Below are 20001 nucleotides of genomic sequence, written 5' to 3'. Positions count from 1 at the left end.
TCAGCCGCCCCGTAGACACTAAAATTGCAGTGCAGCTAGGACCCCTAAGCCTGATCAATTTGATTAATGAATTTCAAAATGAGCCTTGTTGATCTTAGTTGACTTGATCAGCCGCCCCGTAGACACTAAAATTGCAGTGCAGCTCGGTCATCTACGTTTGGATAATCCTTGTCGTAGGATCGTGTGTTGATTCGTACAAACTTAGAGATTAAACAAAGACACGTGTTAGCGTGTCTAATGCCTTCAAAAACACGAAAATTGCAGTGCTGTCTGTTCCGCCGGGTTGTTCATCTGTGGGCTTTTTAAATGTTGTCGCGAAGCCTTTGGATATCGTCATGTGTTGTCTTGCAACAGCCGCCGACGATAAAATGTTGGAAAGGGCCTTTTTGATGGGCGTTATTCACCACATCGGCCAATTGTGTCTCCCACGGAAGCTGCTACGAGGTTAGCAACTGATACTAACAGCCTTCTCCACAGCTTCCGACAAGTTGAGAGTGTATCTTACCCTGTCTCCAGTATCAACATCTGGTTTCTCCCATTTCTGCGTTGTCGTGTTATAGACCTCGCCATTGGTGCCATCTGGATACAGCACAAGGGTAGGTATAGTTTGTATTTCGTCTTTAGCAAGCAATTTCGAGATGCTATTTCCGAAAAGCTCGACAAGATGCGGGAGTTTATGTGTCTTTGTGCAGTTTATACCAACACCCCACGGGGCAACTCCATCACTCATGGGTGCGAGAGCCGCTGTGACAACTTCCTCGATTGAAGTTCCGTCGGGCAGAGTGTGCATATAATCAGGCTCCGTACCAGGGAAAACACACGCTACCCAGAAAGGGACCGTAAGTCCTGCCGTGTGCATAGCTCTCCTTACAGCGCGGATCTCATCTAGTCTGGGAAGCGTCTCAAAAGCGATATACTCCACGCGACTCAACAGATCGCCATCGGCTTCCATGAAGAGGCGCAACCGTTCCAGATGCCATTGGAATAGAGCATCTTCATCATTATGAAGATCATCGTATTTTCCACTATACTCCTGTCCAGGGATCATACAGGCACCATACGGGCCTAGACTCAATGCAATTTTCACTTGCTCACGACTCCCTTTGGCTTCCTCGGCAACTTGTACCGCAGTCTCCAAAAATGGTCCAATAGCATTCCGTGGGATGCCATTAGGGAATTCAGCTGTTTTTGTGCGTCCAAAACCTTCAATTGATGCTTGATAGGTGGCAGTTAGCAGCACGTCAGCGCCGGCAGCGGTAAAATCCCGCTGACATGCTAGAAGAGTAGCAGGGTCAGAGATGAGCATATGAGACGACCATAATGGCGTTGAGGTACTGTTGAATTCAACTCCATATTTGTCTTGCAAAGACGTCCCCAGGCCGCCGTCTAGAATTTTGACATATGCCATTGTGACTTTTATGTTCAACGTTTATCTCAGAAATTCCCCGCCGGTATCGCTGTGTTGGCTTTCTGCCGATCGCGTGCTTCACCTGCTCACCGCCCTGATTATAACAACAGAGACGGAAATGGAATCGACGATTTGTTTATGTTCGAGTGCTATTTAGACTTAAGCGTACCCTGGAGATCGCCTTCCCTCCTGAAATCAGAACTCGGAGATACATTTTAGAAAAGAACAACAGCTAGCTGATTACCGGAATCCTGAGCAGCCGAAGTGGAAACATATTTCCATTGGTCAATCATAAGTACGAAGTCAAATCAGGTTAGGTAGCATTATCTGATCGTATATTCAAAAAATAGTCTTGCTATGGATAATGTTTTGTCTCTGAGGAACTGTGTTATCTGTGTCAACGCTGGATGAGCGTTGGAGATGAAACCCTTTGCCGTAAGATCGGCGGAACCTTAAATGACTCATACTTGCTCATTATTGGTCGGCTACGCGATGATCTATAAATCGAGACGTTTTCAGATCGAGGAATTGCATGATTCTATATGTAAATGGAAGATTATCCCTCAAGTCACGCAGAAAATAGTTGAACGAAAATGAGTGCATCAACCAACCCATCCCCTATCCGCGCTCTCATCCCGAGCCTTTATATAGGCAGGCATACTCCAGGACCTTTGAATTCCATAACCGATGTACCTGGTGTTCTCGTGCACACTGAGTCTGTCAACAAAAAACCATCAGAAACCGAGCGTGGACACGCCATCAACACCGGGGTCACTACTATTCTCCCCCGGCGCGATTGGTTTGACAATGCCTGTTATGCAGGGTACTTCCGATTCAATGGCAGCGGCGAAATGACCGGCTCCCATTGGCTCGACGAAACCGGTCTTCTCAATTCGCCCATTGTGCTCACAAACTCGTTTTCGGTTGGCCCTTGCTATAGCGGAATTTATCAATATGCTATTCGTGAATATGCCAAGAATGGTAAACCGGCGGATTGGTTTCTTTTGCCTGTTGTTGCTGAAACTTGCGATTTATATTTGAATGATATTGCGGCTATGGCTGTTACTCCTGAGATGGTAGTTCGGGGGATTGAAAACGCATCTAGTGCCAGAGTTCGGGAGGGGAACACTGGTGGAGGAACTGGCATGATCTGCCAAGGATTCAAGGCTGGTACTGGTAGCGCAAGTCGCTTAATCGAGGGTATCGAATTTGGTGAAAAGAAGACGTACACGGTCGCGGCTTTGATTCAGGCGAATTTCGGTGCCAAACGAGACTTGCGTTTTGGTGGTGTTCCTGTCGGCAGAATCATGATGGAACGAGAGCAAGCCGAAAACCCATCAGCTACGAATCAGGGTACGACTGACGACGAAGAAAAAAGACTGGCTTCAAAAGACGGCAGTATTATTGTCGTTCTTGCTACGGATGCCCCTTTGCATCCTGTCCAACTTCAACGCCTTGCTAAASGAGCCACTGTGGGTGTGTCACGAGTCGGCGGCTGGGGCTCAAATTCCTCTGGGGATTTGTTTCTCGCGTTTAGCACTGCTGAAAAGATTCCGAGAAGTCCTTCGTTCTCTTGGAAGCCGACTATAGAGCAGACCGTGAGCGTTGTGCAGGATGTCACTATCAATGCGTTATTTGAAGCGGCTGCAGATAGTACAGAAGAGGCCATTTATAATGCTTTGGTAGCGGCAGAGACTATGGAGGGGCCGTTGGGAGTATCCAAAGCCATTGATCACCAAGAGCTGAAGGAGATAGTCGAGAAGTATATATGATGACTACGAGAATTGAACATTTTATGTCTCAAGGTATCCAGAAAGGGTTGTAATTTTATGTCATGTACCCAGGTAGCTTGGCTCAGTCTTGTAGACACTAATAGTGAAGTACACACAATAGTTGCTTTCCCCCTTGAGTCTCAAGGTGACGAGTCCAGGTAACAACGTTTGCTACCTGCATTCATTGAGCGTTTAAGTGCAATGCTCAACATTAGAAACATCATATCATAAAGAAATGTGAATTGTTGAATGACGACTAGTGTCTGCCACACCAAAAGCTTGAAGGACCGTCGGGCCGAGGCTTATTACTTATTGAACTAGCGCTTAATCACATATATTTTATTCTCAACTGTTTCTTCTCTTAGCTCGTGTCTATATCATCCAAGAGCAAAATGGTATGTGCTCGATATGAGCCAACAAAACGCACACAGAATTCGATGAACGAGGACGGCCCATAGTATATTGACACTAGCATGCGCCATCTGCAACACTAAGCTTAAAATCAACCCTAGTACATTCTCTCATCTAATCATCGACATAGATGAGTTGCAAAGTGGATTTGGTGGGTCCCCACGAGCCGAGGCTCCGAGTACATGTGATTGTGCCTGAGGCAACGAACATTCATCTTTTGCTGAAGGTTCCATACCTTGAATTAAGGTTGTACATAAGTGAGTATAGCAAGTCATATGTTACTTTGATATACAGTCATAATGGAGGATGGGGTGTCCCCAACGTCGGGGCATCGAGCAATGCATCAGCCTACAAGATATCTACTTTGGCCAATCATATAGATGAATATTCCTTCACGTTCACAAGTATACTCCTCAATCATACCAATACCAGCTATGCATCAGATGATGTGACCAGGCAACAATGATACTTGCATCCATTGAATGTTGAAGTAATTGCTACGACGATGTTGGATCATTATTCTGTAAAGAAAATGTTGAATGACGATTAGCGTCTGCCTAACCAAACCTTAGGGGACCGAGGCTTGTCGATCGTCGAGTTGAGTCGCGGATTAGTTCTTAATTACGTGTAATTCCCATCTCTCTCCTCTCAGCTTATGTATATCCTCGAGGAGAACGAATGAAATACTACAATAGGTGATAAAAGCCAAACAAGATGCTGCTCTTCAATGAAGAATTAGCGGTAAATCTCACGATTTCCATCGTTGAGACAGTCGTGCTATTATCAAGTAGTACCAACTATGTCTCCGGATGGTCTTTCAAAGGTTTACTTTCAGTGGTGTTTGCCATCAACTTTGCGATTCAAGTATTTTGGGATTTGTTGATTTATCCGTTTTGCGTGAATCCTTTGAGACATGTTGCGCGCGTCACGGTACCTCCTCCCATCACCTGCTCGTGACTGCATGTTTAGAAAATCAACTGATAGAGAAAAAGGGCAAAACAAACCAAATGGGCATAATAATGGACTCCCCCCGCGGCCGCCTACCGCTCGAATGGATGCGCACAATCCCCAACGACGGCCTAATCCATTTCCGCGACACATTCCAACGCAGCTATCTCGTCGCCACAAACCATCAAGCCTTACTGGATATCATGAGTACGAATACATACGACTTTGAAAAGCCCTGGAAAGTGCGTGCGTTTTTAGCGCGGATTCTGGGTTTTGGGTTGATCCTGTCCGAGGGAAATGCGCATCGAGTGCAACGGAAGGCTTTGACGCCGGCTTTTAATATAAAGAACATTAGGAAGTTGTATACACTTATGTGGGACAAGACGGTGATTTTGTTGGAGCAGTTAGAAAAGGAGGCGAAGGAAAACCCGATGGAAGGTCTAAATGAGAATAGTAGGTCCGGGAAGATTGAGATGTCTGTTTGGGCGAGGTATGGCCTATGATCCTATTTTCTCTACTTGCAGAATGATGATGGCTGACTTTGGCAGTCGTCTTACACTCGATGTCATTGGTCCCGTAGCGATGGGCCGCGATTTTCAATCTCTAGTCAACAAAGAGAACAAAATTGCGGACAGCTTTTTAAGGATTCTAGAACCATCCCGCGAGAAATTGATCTTCCTGGGTATCAACTTCATCTTACCTCAATGGTTTGCGAGTCGTATTCCCTGGCGATTGAATAGACTCGTTGACCAAGAGACCGGATTCTTGCGCGCTGTATGCCATGACATCGTCCGTGAGAAGCGGGAAGCTCTCAAGTCGCATAAAGTTGATACAGAGGAACTCGAGGCGGATATACTGGGCACGATCATGTTGCGTGGAGAGTTCTCAGATGATGAGTTGGTGGATCAAATGTTGACTTTTTTGGCTGCCGGGGTATGTCCCATTTCCGTTCGTTCCATGACCCAAAGGCTAACGATGATAATAGCATGAAACGACCGCAAGTGCCCTAACATGGGCTTGCTATCTACTCTGCCTCCATCCCGATATCCAGACCCGTCTCCGAGAAGAGATTCATGCTACCATCCCCTCTGCCGAACACGCCATAACATGGAATCAACTCGAATCCATGCCCTTACTCAACGGGGTATGTCAAGAAGTCCTTCGCCTCTACCCTACCGTACCTGCCACAATCCGCGAAGCAGTCCGCGACACAACCGTCGCCAACACCCGCATCCCGCGCGGAACACGCATCATCCTCTGTCCATATGCAATAAACCGCAGTCCTCATTTCTGGGGCGAAACGGGAGATCAATTTATTCCGGAACGATGGATTGATACAGACGACAAGGGCAACAAATCAATAGTGAATCATAATGGCGGCGCACCTACCAATTTCGCGCAGATCACGTTTTTGCATGGACAGAGGTCATGCATTGGCAAGGATTTTGCGAGGGCGGAATTAAGGTGTGCGGTTGCTGGGGTTGTGGGCAGATTTGTGATGGAGATGCAGAGGCCGCAGGAGGAGATTCATATTGCGGGTGCGGTGACGACGAAGCCGAAGGAGGGAATGCATTTGAAAATGACGAAGGTGGAGGGGTGGTAATTCTTGGCCGTTAGGGCTTTGGTATAATGAAGTTACGATCTAGTACATTTTAGTACGTAATGTACATTGTTGGTATGATGTATCTGTCCAATGGGGTGATCGGAATATCAACCAAGTAAATAAGCCTGGTTTCGAATCTAATTCACGCATCTTGGAATTAGGTGAATAGTAGCCCGGTGAATAGGTTGCTACGGCCGAATGAACCGCTAACCGAGGCTAAACAAAGCTACATACCGTCTGTACGAGCTATGCTGCCGGAAGAGAGTGGTCCAGGAAGAAATTTTCCTGAAGCAATCACAAAGGATTATTTTCAGGGATATCGCAGACTAGTAGTACACTTTCACAACCACGAGCTGGTGGCATGATGCAAGATGCTAGCTCGTAGTCGATCACATCAAGATTTCTAGTTGTCCAACGAATTAGATGATATGTACATCGACGGATATTTTGCCTATGGGACTCAATTATTCGGGTCTATTCAGCCCTGTTCCAGATAAACTCAGCGGGACCAATTGGTGTAAGAGTTCAGAAAATGCATGTGTGATCAACTCATGTAACCGATGACCTTAAAAGTCGAAGCCATACTCAGTTGGCCGTGGAAATAAGACGCGGAAGAGGCGCTGTGATTGGTGCCTGTGCCGTGCCCGCTGTTGCCCTTCCAAGACTTCGATTTCCCCGCGAAGTTAAACTACAAAAAGAAAAAATTTCCTTCATTCTTCTTTTCTGTATCTGTCCCTTGCTTATCGCTCTAGCAATCTGACTGCAAATTAATTGCCGGGTGTCAACACTGGCCGGACAGTACTGTGGTACACACGTGCACACACATTACAACAAACGCACGCGACCCCCGGAAGAGACAGAAACAGACTGCAAAGGGATACACAGAATATCACATGATTTTCAGATTCGTCTTTGATTCATCTTTGACTTCTTGGACGAATAATGCAAGCAAGCGCATGATAGCTGTATCTGTTACTACTGCTCGCTGTTTATCTATCAACTATCTCTTTATCAGCTATACTAGCTAGTTGCAGTCTGCTAGCTCACCTACTAGGTTCATACGGTACTAGCCACAGCTGGAATCAGATAACAAAGTCCAGAAACTGACTGGGATTGACGCTGCCACACGCACCATCTTTCTACTCCATGCATCCTGAAGATTCAATATAAAACATTGACTCGGCACATTCTTCTTCTACACGCAAAGCCAGACCCTGGTTCCTCCTTGACCAGGTCCCCCAACGCGGCAATCACACTTCCCCGCAGATAACTACGTACTGTAAAAGTATTCCCCAAGATTTTCATCGACATGACAGGCCCCATCGACCGGTCTGCCGACGATGCCGCCCTGGCCCGTCTAGGCAAAAAACAAGTCCTCAAGCGTCGCTTTGATTTTTGGTCTCTATTCGGTTTCGCTGTTTGCGAATTGATTACATGGGAAACTGTACTAGCCCTTTTCAGCCAGGGATTTGAAAATGGCGGACCTTCCGGGCTACTGTATGGATTCATTATTGCTTGGAGCTCGACATTGTCCGTGTATACAGTTATCTCGGAATTGGCCTCTATGGCTCCTATTGCCGCTGGACAGTACTACTGGGTCTATATGCTTTCCTCCGAGAAGTATCGCGTGTTTGCTAGTTATATCATTGGATGGTTGACTTCGCTTGCGTGGATCGCCACTGTTGCGACTGAGAGCCTGTTTGCCGGTGAGATGCTCCAAGGCATAGTGTTTCTGGATTATCCGACCTACATACCCACAAGATGGCAGGGAACCTTGCTGACGTGGGCTGTCGCTCTGGTATCAACTTTTGTCAACGCTGTCATCCCAAGCATGTTGCCGCGCATTGAGATTGGTACGGTTGTGTTCCATGTTGCCGGTTTTGTGGTCATCATTGCGCTGCTTTGGCACTATACCCCGTCCTACCATAATGCCGACTTTGTGTTTCGCACGAGCTTGAACGAGGGCGGTTGGCCTACTCAAGGCTTGTCTTACTGCGTCGGTTTTTTGGGTAACGTCGCTACCTTTGTCGGTGCTGATGCGAGCGTTCATTTAGCCGAGGAGGTTTCAGACGCGGCGAGGACTATTCCCCGAGTTATCACTTCAAGCATGATTTTGAACGGTATCGTCGGATTTGCCATGATGCTTACTTTGTTATTTTGTTTGGGTGACGTTGATTCTGTTTTGGAATCGGAAACGGGATTCCCTTTTATTCAGATCTTCTATAGTAAGTCTGTGTTGCCACAATACGCTTGACATGATCTAACGAGAAAATAGATAGCGTTCAGTCAGTAGCCGGTGCTACTGTCATGAGTGCCATTGTTCTCATTCTGACCTGGGCCTGCGCCACTGGTATCATCACCTCCGCATCGCGCATGACTTGGGCTTTTGCGCGCGATCGTGGAACCCCATTTTCCAGGATTCTCAGCAAGGTTGATCCTCGCACTCAAGTACCCATTATTGCCGTCGGAGTCGTGGTTGTCATCGCCTGTTTGCTTACTCTCATCAACATCGGATCTTCTACTGCTTTCAACGACGTCATATCACTTACCATCACCGGTTTTTATGGTAGCTACCTAGTACCCTCTGCTCTTCTGTTATACCACCGACTCAAGGTCGGCAACATCTTACCCTACGGATCTGTTGTGGACGGACAAGATCTTGGTGTCAGCAATGCTGCCTCCGGAGTCCTGTCGCCTTCAGACAACGACGAACTTAACACCAACAAAGAGGAAAAAGTCGCAGAAAGCAAACCCGGAAACGGTAACACACCCATCTCAGTCATCGCCGCTGACGAACAGGGTCGAATCACATTTGCGCCTACCCAACTCGTCTGGGGACCGTGGCATATTCCCGGGCTGCTTGGAATTATCAACAATGCGTATGCATGCATTTACATGGTCTTTGTCATTTTCTGGTCTGTCTGGCCTCCTGCCACGCCCGTTGCGGCGGATACCATGAATTACTCTGTGGTCGTCACTGGCGGCGTCATTATTCTTAGTATCGTGTGGTACTGGATCAGAGGACATAAGGAGTACAAAGGACCGTTGGTTGACAAGGAGGTTATTGAGATTATCCAGAGGACTCAAGTTGGAGTAGTATAGGCTCCACTGCGAATTGCGCAGCGCTGAGCAGATTGGGTGGACCGAAAAAGAGTGATCTGTGGAGAAATATACATTGGGGGCGTATAGATTACCAGGGATTATACTTTGAATGTTCCTGTCTCAATGTGTGTTTGATAGAGTTAAGATACCATATTGTTAGTTAAAGCGTGACTAGAAATAAAGAGCGAATAAAACTGCTGCCTGATCTACTAGCCAAATGGCGCGGAAACCGGTTGTCGCACATCCGGCCGCCAAAAGGATTCTCGCCGATAAGCTAGTGCTTATGGCAAGCCCCCAGCTTTGATCGAAAATCTACATTAAGTACGTTTTTCCTTTGGATATATTCTTTGCTATTTTATGTATGAATAGAAATAGCCGCGGACAATAGACAATGCCATCGTGGAAACGCAAAATCAAACTCGACTCCAGAAAGGAGACTGATAGCAAAGGGAATGCTTCATCCGCATCTTCCGCATCGTCGTCGCCGACATCATCAGCTCACGCCCTTCTCTCCGCTGTACACGACACTCTGACAAACTCTTCCAGCCGTCCATCAAGCCCAAGTAGCACATCCTCGACCTCCGACTCGAACAATGACACTTCCAGCTCAGAACAAGTACCATCCCCCTCAGATCTCCATCGACAAGCCCGCCGCGATGCCGAATTCGGTCCCTTGGGCCATCCATCGCACCTCTACGCCTCCCAACACCCCGGCGGCGCAGTTCCAGACCCTATTATTGACGAACCACCTTATTTCTACATGCTCACTACCTACATCAGTTTCTTGGTGCTGATATTCGTCGGCCACACGCAAGACTTTCTGGCACGATGGTTCACACCCCACAAACACCGGCATTTGATGGTTCAAGACGGGTATGCACCCATCTACAGTGATTTTGATAGCTTCTATGCTCGGCGACTCAAGTTGCGTATCAACGACTGTTTTGAGCGTCCCACAACGGGCGTGCCTGGGAGATATATTACGTTGCTGGATAGGGAAACTGTGGATTATAATGAGCATTTTAGGTTTACGGGTACGACGACGGATACCCTCAATCTCAGCTCATATAACTACCTGGGTTTCGCGCAAAGTGAAGGCCCTTGCGCAGATTTTGCGGAAGACACGCTCCGAAAATCCGGGATTACGATGACGGGTGCGATTGGCGATGCAGCGACGACGACTCTACATGTTGAAGTAGAGCGACAGATCGCGCGATTCGTGGGCAAGGATGATGCGCTCGTGTTTTCCATGGGTTTCGTGACGAATGCTACCATCTTCCCTGCCTTGGTGGATAAGGGTTGTTTGATTCTGTCGGATGAATTGAATCATGCATCGATCCGGTTCGGCGCCCGGTTGTCGGGGGCAAGTATTCAGGTCTTTGCTCATAATAATATGGCGGACCTGGAAAAGAAGTTGAGAGATGCTATATCGCAGGGACAGCCGCGGACTCATAGACCTTGGAAGAAGATTTTGGTTACTGTTGAGGGTCTCTACTCGATGGAGGGCACGATGGTGAATCTGCCTGGTATTTTGGAGTTGAAGAAACGATATCGGTTTTATCTGTATATCGATGAGGCGCATTCAATTGGTGCCGTGGGACCTCAGGGTCGTGGCGTCTGCGATTTTTTCAAGGTTGACCCGGCCAACGTCGAAATCCTGATGGGCACATTTACGAAATCGTTTGGCGCAAATGGTGGCTATATTGCTGCTGATAAGGCCATTGTTGATAAATTGAGGGCTACATGTTCCGGACAGGCATTCGGTGAAGCACCCACCCCGCCTGTCCTAGCTCAGATCTTGGGTGCACTACGACAAATCGCAGGCGAAGAAATGGGTAAAGAGCGTCTCCAACGTCTGGTCTTCAACTCACGCTATCTCCGTCTCGGTCTTAAGAGATTGGGATTCATTGTCTACGGCCACGACGATTCTCCCATCATCCCACTCATGCTCTACAACCCTGCAAAAATGCCCGCCTTTTCACACGAAATGCTTAAACGCAAAATTTCTGTGGTCGTGGTGACATATCCCGCTACACCATTAGAATTGTCGCGGGTCAGATTCTGCGTTAGTGCGGCACATACCAAGGAAGATCTCGATCGATTGTTGATTGCCTGCGACGAGGTTGGCGATGCTTTACAGATCAAATTTTCGTCTGGGATTGCAGGTGGATTACATGAAAGACCGAGTCTGGATGAGATGGGGAAGAAAGGGGTTAAAAGGGAGAAGCCGAGGTGGAGAGTCGAGGAGGTAATTGAGAGGGGGGTTAGAGATGTTAAGGGGCAGCTGTATTAGCCCGCCCTTTGGTGCTGATGGATGATAAATGTGTATTATAACCACGGATTAGATTAGAGGTCTATTGACCTGCTTCTAGATAATGAATAATGTAATAGCTAATAACAATAAGGCATCAATGTCAGCAGATGCACTAAATGATTCTCTTGGGCCTCGATCGAGCATCTTTGTTGAATTTAAATCAATTTTGTGTATAGTTTGCTTCTATTTCCACTGATTAGCTAGTAGGTTGCTAAGTGTACCCTTGTAGAGGAAATTTATTTTATTCGAGAGACGAGGGATGGTGTTAGGGCTTGGGTTTGAGTAGCCCTAATCTGATACCAGTACAAATTCTGTCGCTATGTAGGTGGTGTTAATTCAAGTATTAGTAAAGTCGACACCCGAGAGAAGTCCTGGGGTCACTTTGATAGTTAAGTTTCATTGGATTAATCTGTAGTATATACAACTCATATGTACACAACCCTTACTGTACTTTCTAAGTATCTACCACATTTCAAGATTGGCCTTTCTGCACTTACTGATTTGCAGATACAGTGACACTACCCTCTTCGTATCCCTCATCTTCAGCAACAGGCCACTGATCCCCCAATCTATAGCCCTCCTGAAACGGATCCGATGGGTCAAGAACAACCTGCTTGAACGCCGTTATCCAACCTCGACCCTTGACTGTGGGTAAAACAGCAGGATACTTTCCCACTGTAGTGAGACCACGGATGCGGCTCACAAATTCCGTGCCAATAATGCTTCGATGCTTGAATATCTCGCCTTCCTTCAATTCGCCTCTGGCATGCATCACGGCCAGTCGTGCGCACGTCCCCGTACCACATGGACTTCTATCAAAGCGTCCAGGAGAAACGACCACCGCGTTGCTAGCAGCTTTGCAGCCATCTTCCTCGATTTTGACAGGCGCAGTGAATGCCAGCACACTAAATCCCGTAATACCATCATTCTCCGGATGCACTGGTCTATAAACCGCTCTAACGGCCCTCTTAATTCGCTCCCCAACATCAACTAACTGCCGCGCAAACCGATTATGAACCTCCAACCCAACTGAAGTAGCATCAACCAGAACATACATCATGCCCCCATACGCAATATCAACTGATATCTCCCCAATGCCCGGCACATCCACCTTCATATCAAGCTCCAACACAAACGAGGGGACATTGTTAAACTCCACACTTTTACATTTTCCGCCTTCACACTCAGCAGTAACAGTAACTAATCCCGCCGCCGTATCAAGTGCCACATCCGTAACGGGCTCTTTCATGGGTATCATCCCCGTCTCCAAAAGCACAGTCGTCGTGCAGATTGTATTTGATCCAGACATGGGCGCATATTCATTACTCTCCATGATCAGAAACCCTGCATCTGCTCGCGGATCACATGGTGGAAGGATCAGATTGACGTTCATGGGCGCGCGGCCACGGGGTTCGTTGAGAAGGAACTGGCGCAGGTCGTCCTTTTTGGTCTCAAAGTAGCGTAGCTTTTCGAACATGGTGCTTCCGGGGACGTCTATCACGCCGCCTGTGATTACATCGCCGACTTCACCTTCGGCGTGGCAGCCGACAATGGTAAGGGAGCGTTTGAAGTGCATGGTTCACTCAACTTGGGGTCCGGGGGATGGTAGGTATGTCAAATGAGCTGCGGCTAGAGCTCTGCTGAGTAGGTATCATAAATGATTATTTCAACAACTCAGGAGTAACAAAATATACTATTTTAGTCCTTTTTGCAGAAAAAGAAAAGAAACCTCAAAATGGTCACGCGGGCAGTTGGGGGTGTGGGGGATTGCTAGCTATATCGCTTTCGTTATTCTAATTTGGACTGGAAAGTCATCAAGGAGGCTAGAAGCTGTTTTCCCCCTATCCTAAATTACTTTGAAAATTATTATAATAGAGCTTCTTGACCGACTACACCGAAACATGTAGCAAGAAAGGACGTGAAATGAGAACGGTATCTCAAGAGCCCAAGCTCTAACTGTCCGCATTTCGTAGGTCTTACCTTGTCTTTACCTTGAATAAAGGCTAGCCTCCTGGATTATATATTCCTTTGATGAATGAAAATCTTCTGTTGCCTAGAGTCTAGAATGTCACTAACAATCAAGCTTGTCCCTGTGACTGAGTTGCTTCAAAAGGTGGCTTACGCTAGAGATAGCACTACCGCCCCCTCGTTCTCCACACAAAGCCCCAGAAGAATCTGTAATAACATGGTTGAACTGCTCTAACTTCTGCTGAAATAAAACAAACCCCGAGACTATTGTTTTACTTGATGCAAAATGAAATATAAAAGCAAGCAGACATTGAAATAACACTGAGATTAAAGCGAGAATAGACGTTATCAACATGAACATAATCCGGTAGACTCCAGATGTCATGAAAGCTCTCCCGGTACAACTTTGATCCAAAGCGCTTTCTACATAGCACACAATCTGAGTACATTCTTGAATCTTGCATAGAACTCCGTAAGTAACCATGCCAGGCCTACCCCTAAATGGGCTCAGTCAGGCCGAATACCACGACTACGATTCCAATCCAGATCCGTGTATCCGCGAGTTTCATTAATATGCCTCTCAAACTCCTCAGCTACTCCAATCACCTGCTGGAAGTGCTGGTAATCAAGCGTTGTCTGGCGGAAATGAGCTAATTGCAAAGATGTGCGTACGATATTTCGAATCTCTCGCCCATTTAGTACCACAGCAGCGAGTTCATTTATGTGGCTCTTAAGATCATCGATCTTGACATCAGGGTTCGACTTGCTTAATCCATTGATGAAGTTAAGCCATATCTCGTAGCGACCTTCGACGCTAAGAGCTGGGTAGTGGATTGCAAGCTGAAAACGAGATTTGAAAGCACTGTCAAAAGTTCCGATGCGGTTGGATGTGAGAATGAGAATTCCATCGTAATATTCGAGCACCCGTAAAAACACGGATACCAGCGCGTTACGTTGGAGGTCGGTCTCCCGACGCTCTTCGAGGAACACATCTGCCTCGTCTAGCAACACAACGCAACCCCAGATTGTGCCGATCAGCAGGACCGAGTCGAGATACTTTTCGACCTCCTCGGCATTTGTCCCGATATCTCCACATGTCACTCGATACAAAGGCTTTCGGGTCAGTTCTGCTACTGATTCTGCAGTCAACGTCTTGCCTGTTCCGGGACCTCCATGAAGCAGCATGATTAGGGCATTTCCTTTGCCTTCGATTATGTCAGTTGATTTGGCAGACACAGTATGTACAGTGACGAGGGCTTTGATAAGCTCCTTTTTGCTGTGTTGCAAGACAAGTCGGTCAAATGCGCCTTCGTTCCAGTCAATGTCTTTGATATGTTCCACGAGAAGAGTTCCTACGGCAAAGTTAATACTCAATAACAGTGTGCAAGGCTGGCAAAGTACTAACGCCACTTCTTGTCATGCATTCCAAATCCAAATATCTCATGAGGAAGGAGCAGGGTGAATGAAGAATCCGGCGGCTCCTCGCTCTTCATTGCTTCCATGCCTAGATCATCTTGCGGGGGAGAAGAGGTTCCGTGCATTTGTTGATAGGTAGTGCCATCGATCATATACCGTGGAGTCGACTAAAGACTTAATAAACTATTTTTAATGGCGTCGAAGACATAAAGAACTCACAGTGTGCAGCTCTAGAATCGAGTTTGGAGGATTATATGCCACAAACCTCGCGTGGCGGCACTTCCAAAATATCAGTCCCCTAGCTTTTAGTCGATCAACTACCTCGGATGACGCAAACCGTAATGGATATATTTCAAGCTGGGAAATCGATATTGGCTCGTCTGTAGGACCGGAAGATGGCCAAGCGAGTGACCAGTTTTCATCTTTCCTGTAAAACGACCCATTGAATTGCCATGACCACAGCCTAAGAGTAATCGGCCCTTTGTATCTGCTATCACCCCAAGGAGGTTGTACAATTTCTGAGTTTGGCGGTCTTGTAAGCATATAGGCCCGAGTATGGCCGTTTTCAGTGGTTACCAAGACTTGGTTAGAACCGTATAATTTTGCCATGTGCTCTTGGGTAATCAGACCCCCTGAAATTAGCGCATCAGCTTCTTCCCATTCAAGTTTATTTGTAAGTTGCATGTAGTCCAGTAAGTCACTTAGATGACGAATCTCTGTTGAATCAAGAGCACCAAAAGTACGTTCTTTGATATGACTGTAATAGTAGATCGAGTTATGCAGTATATTCATGTTCCCGGCAGCCTCAAGATGCTCGATTTCAACGCGGCTCATTCCAGTCACTGCTACCAAAGCATCCTTTAATGACTCGGAACGTATCTCCAAGGTCTCGGCTGATGGGTTCGCCGGGGGACTGTTGGTTCGCAGACTGAAGAAATACGGTCGGATCGAGTCAGGGACTTCTGGGTCGTCCGGTAATGGTAAGCGATGAAACAGCTTCTGAACAATATCGAGATTGCAATATTCAAAACAATAAAACCGTTTGGTAACGATGAAGTTGATATTTTTCATATAACGCTCGAGATACTTCGAAACGTCTGCAACCTTTACTCGGCCTCTGAGGGCACTCATCTTGCTGTCTCCTTTGAATAGTCTCGGATGATCGAGATACACGGCCAACGTTTCATGATCACTATGGCTCTCTGCGCATGAACAAAGAACGTAATACAAGATTATGTATGGCTTGTTGTTTTGATCGTTTTTTGGATATGGATAGGAAGGCTGTTCTTTCTTGGATTTTGCTTCCAGCTTCGGTGCTGTTATTTCTTCGTGGAAACTGGCTCGAGAATCATCACTGCTATTATTAGTGTAACTTTCGTGCTCATCAGGATAGCTCGTAATGGGGTCATGGTCAGGAATGCCATCGAGGTTTTTCGAGAAGAAAGGCGAGCTGCGGGATTCATATGGACGATATTTTCGGGGCATTTTGCTGTCTTTCTCTTTAGATCAACTTATTTACTTGTTGCGAAATGTTTGTTGAACCATTTCAGATGCAGCCAGCAATCAATAAATGTTATTCGATAGTTCAGCCTTGCGCGATACCCCGCGATACATACGGCTACCACAGCCTTGTCTAGCATCAAATCTGTACTACCTCTTCTGTTAGCCGCCCATTCTACATATTTATCAATAATTTCTGCACCCAGAGACAAAGGATATGCCGGAATACATGCCACTCTAAATACACCAAATGCCCGCTCGCCATGATTATCGAATCGGCTGGATATGCGCCCTCCCATTAGAATTTGCTGCGGCGCAAGCCATGCTGGATGAAATCCACCCCCGGCTACCGAATGTAACAGGAGATAGGAATAACTACATCCTCGGAAGCATCGGTTCCCACAACATTGTCATCACTTGTCTCTCAGCGGGTGTATACGGTACCACTTTGGCAAGCACGACGGCCACACAGATGCGGTTCAGTTATGCGTCGATACAGTGGTGTTTACTGGTCGGAATTGGTGGAGGCGCAGGCACATCAGATACCAAACCAGATATCCGACTGGGTGATGTCGTAGTCAGTGAGCCTATGATGCATTATGCTGGAGTGATACAATACGACTATGGAAAGGCAGTGCGGGGAGGTGACTTTGTGCGTACGGGAACACTCGACAAACCTCCGGAAGTGTTGTTGAAGGCACTGGCGCGGTTGAAAGCTCAGCATATGGTACATGGGAGTACAGCTCATCTCATTCATCAGCAAGTCCTCAGCAGGTATCCTCTTCTCCGAGAGGAGTTTTCTTGTCCAGGACCTCAAGAAGACCGCTTATTTGTTTCGGACTACAACCATGAGGATACTTCTGTTTTGACTTGTAATCGATGTGACCCAGCGAAGTTACAACACCGAGATATACGGCCTGACAGCTATACTAGAGTGTTTTATGGTCTGATTGCATCCGCGAATCAGGTAATAAAAGATTCGAAATTGAGAGATCAGCTGTCACAACGTTATGGAATCTTGTGCTTTGAAATGGAAGCCGCAGGCGTGATGAATGTGTTTCCTTCATTGGTAATTCGAGGAATATGTGATTATTCAGATTCACATAAAAACAAGAGATGGCAACGCTATGCAGCGATGGCGGCAGCGGCTTATGCCAAAGAGTTGATCCTTTTCATGCCATTATTTGACATGGATAAGTCGGTACTGGAGATCATGTCTACGCAATCAAGCCTGAAGGAGAAAGCAGTAGAAAAGAAGGAGCACTTGGCAACAATTTCAATGCCTGACAGACTGAGGATGCCTATAGACAGCCTGGCAGGTGGTCTCATGACAGGAATATTGTCCGATACCTACAAAAGCTCAACGAAATCTAATGACGCTTCTTCAAACCCGGAAAGAGACAAAGAAAATCCTGCCATTGATCAATCTCGACTGAGACATTCTTACTCACCCCGATGCAGAGCAGAGTCAGAATCCCGTGAAACTTCGAAAGTAGAAAACGACATATCTTTCAATCAGGAGAGTCCTAGAAATACCGTATCTCACTTACCACGGAGTGCCAACAGAATGCATGTGGAAGTTGAAAGCTTGCTAGAGAGAATAAGGCCGGAAACAGACCCCCAAAATATCCTTAATATCCGACTTTCTATGGCTCGCAAAGAAGGCTCTTGGCATCCCTGGCCAGGTGATTGTGTCGACATCTACCATGCTCTGGGTGATTGGTTTAAAAATGGATCTTCTCCCCTATTGGTAGCTCCTTCATCGGGACCACATACCAGGGTAAAAGATCTGGCTGTCGAAGTGATCAGATATTTGATACGACGGAAGGAGATACATGGCTCCGATTACCAAGTACTGTGGGCTTTAGGGTTGAACCATTCTGATCGCCCAAAGGATGAGTTACTTAAGTCGCTTATAGCTTCTATAAGCAAAGCCTATCCAGAGGAATTCCGTCAAACGTTAGCTCAAGTCGAGATCAAACCCAAAATTGAAGTCGACGAGGACGGACTATGGGTATTGCTACGGCTGTTGATCTCTCATATCACCAATGCCTTTGTTGTAGTGGATCCTGAAGACCACCAATTCATCTCACGGATATCAAATCTTGCAAATGATTGCTACATTAATAACGACACAAAGAGTAAGGTGAGATTCTTCATCGTCTTCAACGGCGCCGAGATACAATACGGAAGGGTCGTCAAGGTACCGCCACTGCCACCACGGGCGGGAATTCGGAGTTTTCTTAGAGAATCTCTTCGCTGGGAATCATTTAAACCAGAGTTTTGACGTACTGATAAACTTCGCAAATTCAGAGACGTCGTGTATGGATATTTGCCAAAAAAAAAATCGTCAAGCATGTTAGTGGATGTATCTATCCGAAAGTATCAAAGTCTCATAATGATGAAGGGACAACATTCATAGAACGAATCATGTTCTCAAACGATGAATTTAAAAATACGTTCGTTAGTATATGTTAAAAATTCCAATGATTCCTTTAACTTCCATTACACGTCACTCCAACCATCGCTCTTCATTCCCTATACAATCCCAGTGTCTTTCTTTCGTGCTTTTTCTGTAAATACCGTAATTTGGCACCTCGATCTTTATCATCTCGCGACAAATCCTCTGATATAGTAGGGTTGACAGAAATGCTCCAGGCAGTCGTTGTCTCTACCGAGTAGTGTTCTCTTCGTCTGATATCCAATGCGTCCTGTGGATTACCATGGATATCAAAGCTGCCATGCCCCGTTGAATTAACTGAATTATCAAGCGGAGATAATGTAGTGATTTCAGGCGCACTAAGATTGTCCAATGCCAACGGGGGTGATCCTAGTCGATCCAGTCTAGCAATACCAGGCTTGTCCGGTGCCAAACTATCCAATGAGGTTATTTCAGCCACAGAAGGTAGCTCCCGCAGTCGACCACGTCGCCCCTGAGTGTCGCTGCGCGTTTCGTCTTCGCCTAATTCCCACTTTGTTTGCCTTTGGCTTGGCTTCGCAGTGTCGTTCGTCGCCTCATCTTGATTCACGGAGCGAGAGAGAGATAATGCGCTATTAGATAATGGGGGCGGAGGCCAAGGTCTGTTTCGAAGGGAGAATTTGTCGTCCATTGAAATATCGGAAAGCATGCCGTTCTCTTCAAAAGAGAATTCGTCAAAATTCAAATCGGCTGTGGAAATTGTGCGACGCGTGATTTTGCTACCAGTCCATGACGCATTTAATGATTGCAACATCAGTTTCGAGATTCTGACTCACGGCATTGAGATTAGTTATCATTGAAGAGTTTCATTTGCCTTCTTCATTTGTTCGTGCCAAATAGCCGAGTATATCACTGATAGAATTGATCAAATGCCTCAGATATTTACGGAGGGAACTTGAAGAGGAAAGGAGGGGTTGAATAGGTAAGATGCATCATGACAAGGCTCGCTACGTTGGCAAGGCTGCAAACTTGTGTAATACCGCCACATCAATTGAATATGACATGCACCTACGAGTGTTCAAAGCGTTCTGATGAGATTATTACGGTCGAAAATGAAAGGTAAGAAATCTCCAACCCATG

General features: G+C 46.5%; 7 protein-coding genes across 7 annotated transcripts; 4 read left to right on the top strand and 3 right to left on the bottom strand.

The window, feature by feature from the left end:
* Positions 1–302: 302 nt before the first annotated feature.
* On the bottom strand, positions 303–1408 carry BHQ10_003313 (uncharacterized protein; the record flags this gene model as incomplete). Its single annotated transcript, XM_040875556.1, has 2 exons — positions 303–434; positions 506–1408. The coding sequence occupies 2 exons, from the start codon at positions 1406–1408 to the stop codon at positions 303–305; spliced, it is 1035 nt and encodes a 344-aa protein (XP_040731817.1).
* Positions 1409–2001: 593 nt separating this feature from the next.
* On the top strand, positions 2002–3180 carry BHQ10_003312 (uncharacterized protein; the record flags this gene model as incomplete). The annotated part of the gene is made up of 1 exon (XM_040875555.1): positions 2002–3180. One exon carries the CDS (start codon positions 2002–2004, stop codon positions 3178–3180), a length of 1179 nt encoding a protein of 392 aa, XP_040731816.1.
* Positions 3181–4646: 1466 nt separating this feature from the next.
* BHQ10_003311 (uncharacterized protein) lies at positions 4647–6142 on the top strand (the record flags this gene model as incomplete). Its single annotated transcript, XM_040875554.1, has 3 exons — positions 4647–5029; positions 5088–5472; positions 5525–6142. The coding sequence occupies 3 exons, from the start codon at positions 4647–4649 to the stop codon at positions 6140–6142; spliced, it is 1386 nt and encodes a 461-aa protein (XP_040731815.1).
* Positions 6143–7451: 1309 nt separating this feature from the next.
* BHQ10_003310 (uncharacterized protein) lies at positions 7452–9244 on the top strand (the record flags this gene model as incomplete). The annotated part of the gene is made up of 2 exons (XM_040875553.1): positions 7452–8367; positions 8418–9244. 2 exons carry the CDS (start codon positions 7452–7454, stop codon positions 9242–9244), a joined length of 1743 nt encoding a protein of 580 aa, XP_040731814.1.
* A 391-nt stretch (positions 9245–9635) lies between these two features.
* On the top strand, positions 9636–11537 carry BHQ10_003309 (uncharacterized protein; the record flags this gene model as incomplete). The annotated part of the gene is made up of 1 exon (XM_040875551.1): positions 9636–11537. The coding sequence occupies one exon, from the start codon at positions 9636–9638 to the stop codon at positions 11535–11537; it is 1902 nt and encodes a 633-aa protein (XP_040731813.1).
* Positions 11538–12051: 514 nt separating this feature from the next.
* Positions 12052–13134, bottom strand: BHQ10_003308 (uncharacterized protein; the record flags this gene model as incomplete). Its single annotated transcript, XM_040875550.1, has 1 exon — positions 12052–13134. One exon carries the CDS (start codon positions 13132–13134, stop codon positions 12052–12054), a length of 1083 nt encoding a protein of 360 aa, XP_040731812.1.
* Positions 13135–14033: 899 nt separating this feature from the next.
* BHQ10_003307 (uncharacterized protein) lies at positions 14034–16427 on the bottom strand (the record flags this gene model as incomplete). Its single annotated transcript, XM_040875549.1, has 3 exons — positions 14034–14878; positions 14932–15109; positions 15162–16427. 3 exons carry the CDS (start codon positions 16425–16427, stop codon positions 14034–14036), a joined length of 2289 nt encoding a protein of 762 aa, XP_040731811.1.
* Positions 16428–20001: the final 3574 nt, after the last annotated feature.

Source organism: Talaromyces amestolkiae (assembly GCF_001896365.1).
Source record: "Talaromyces amestolkiae strain CIB chromosome Unknown scaffold5.1, whole genome shotgun sequence".
NCBI classification, from domain to species: domain Eukaryota; kingdom Fungi; phylum Ascomycota; class Eurotiomycetes; order Eurotiales; family Trichocomaceae; genus Talaromyces; species Talaromyces amestolkiae.
This window is presented reverse-complemented; position numbering and strand designations above follow the sequence as displayed.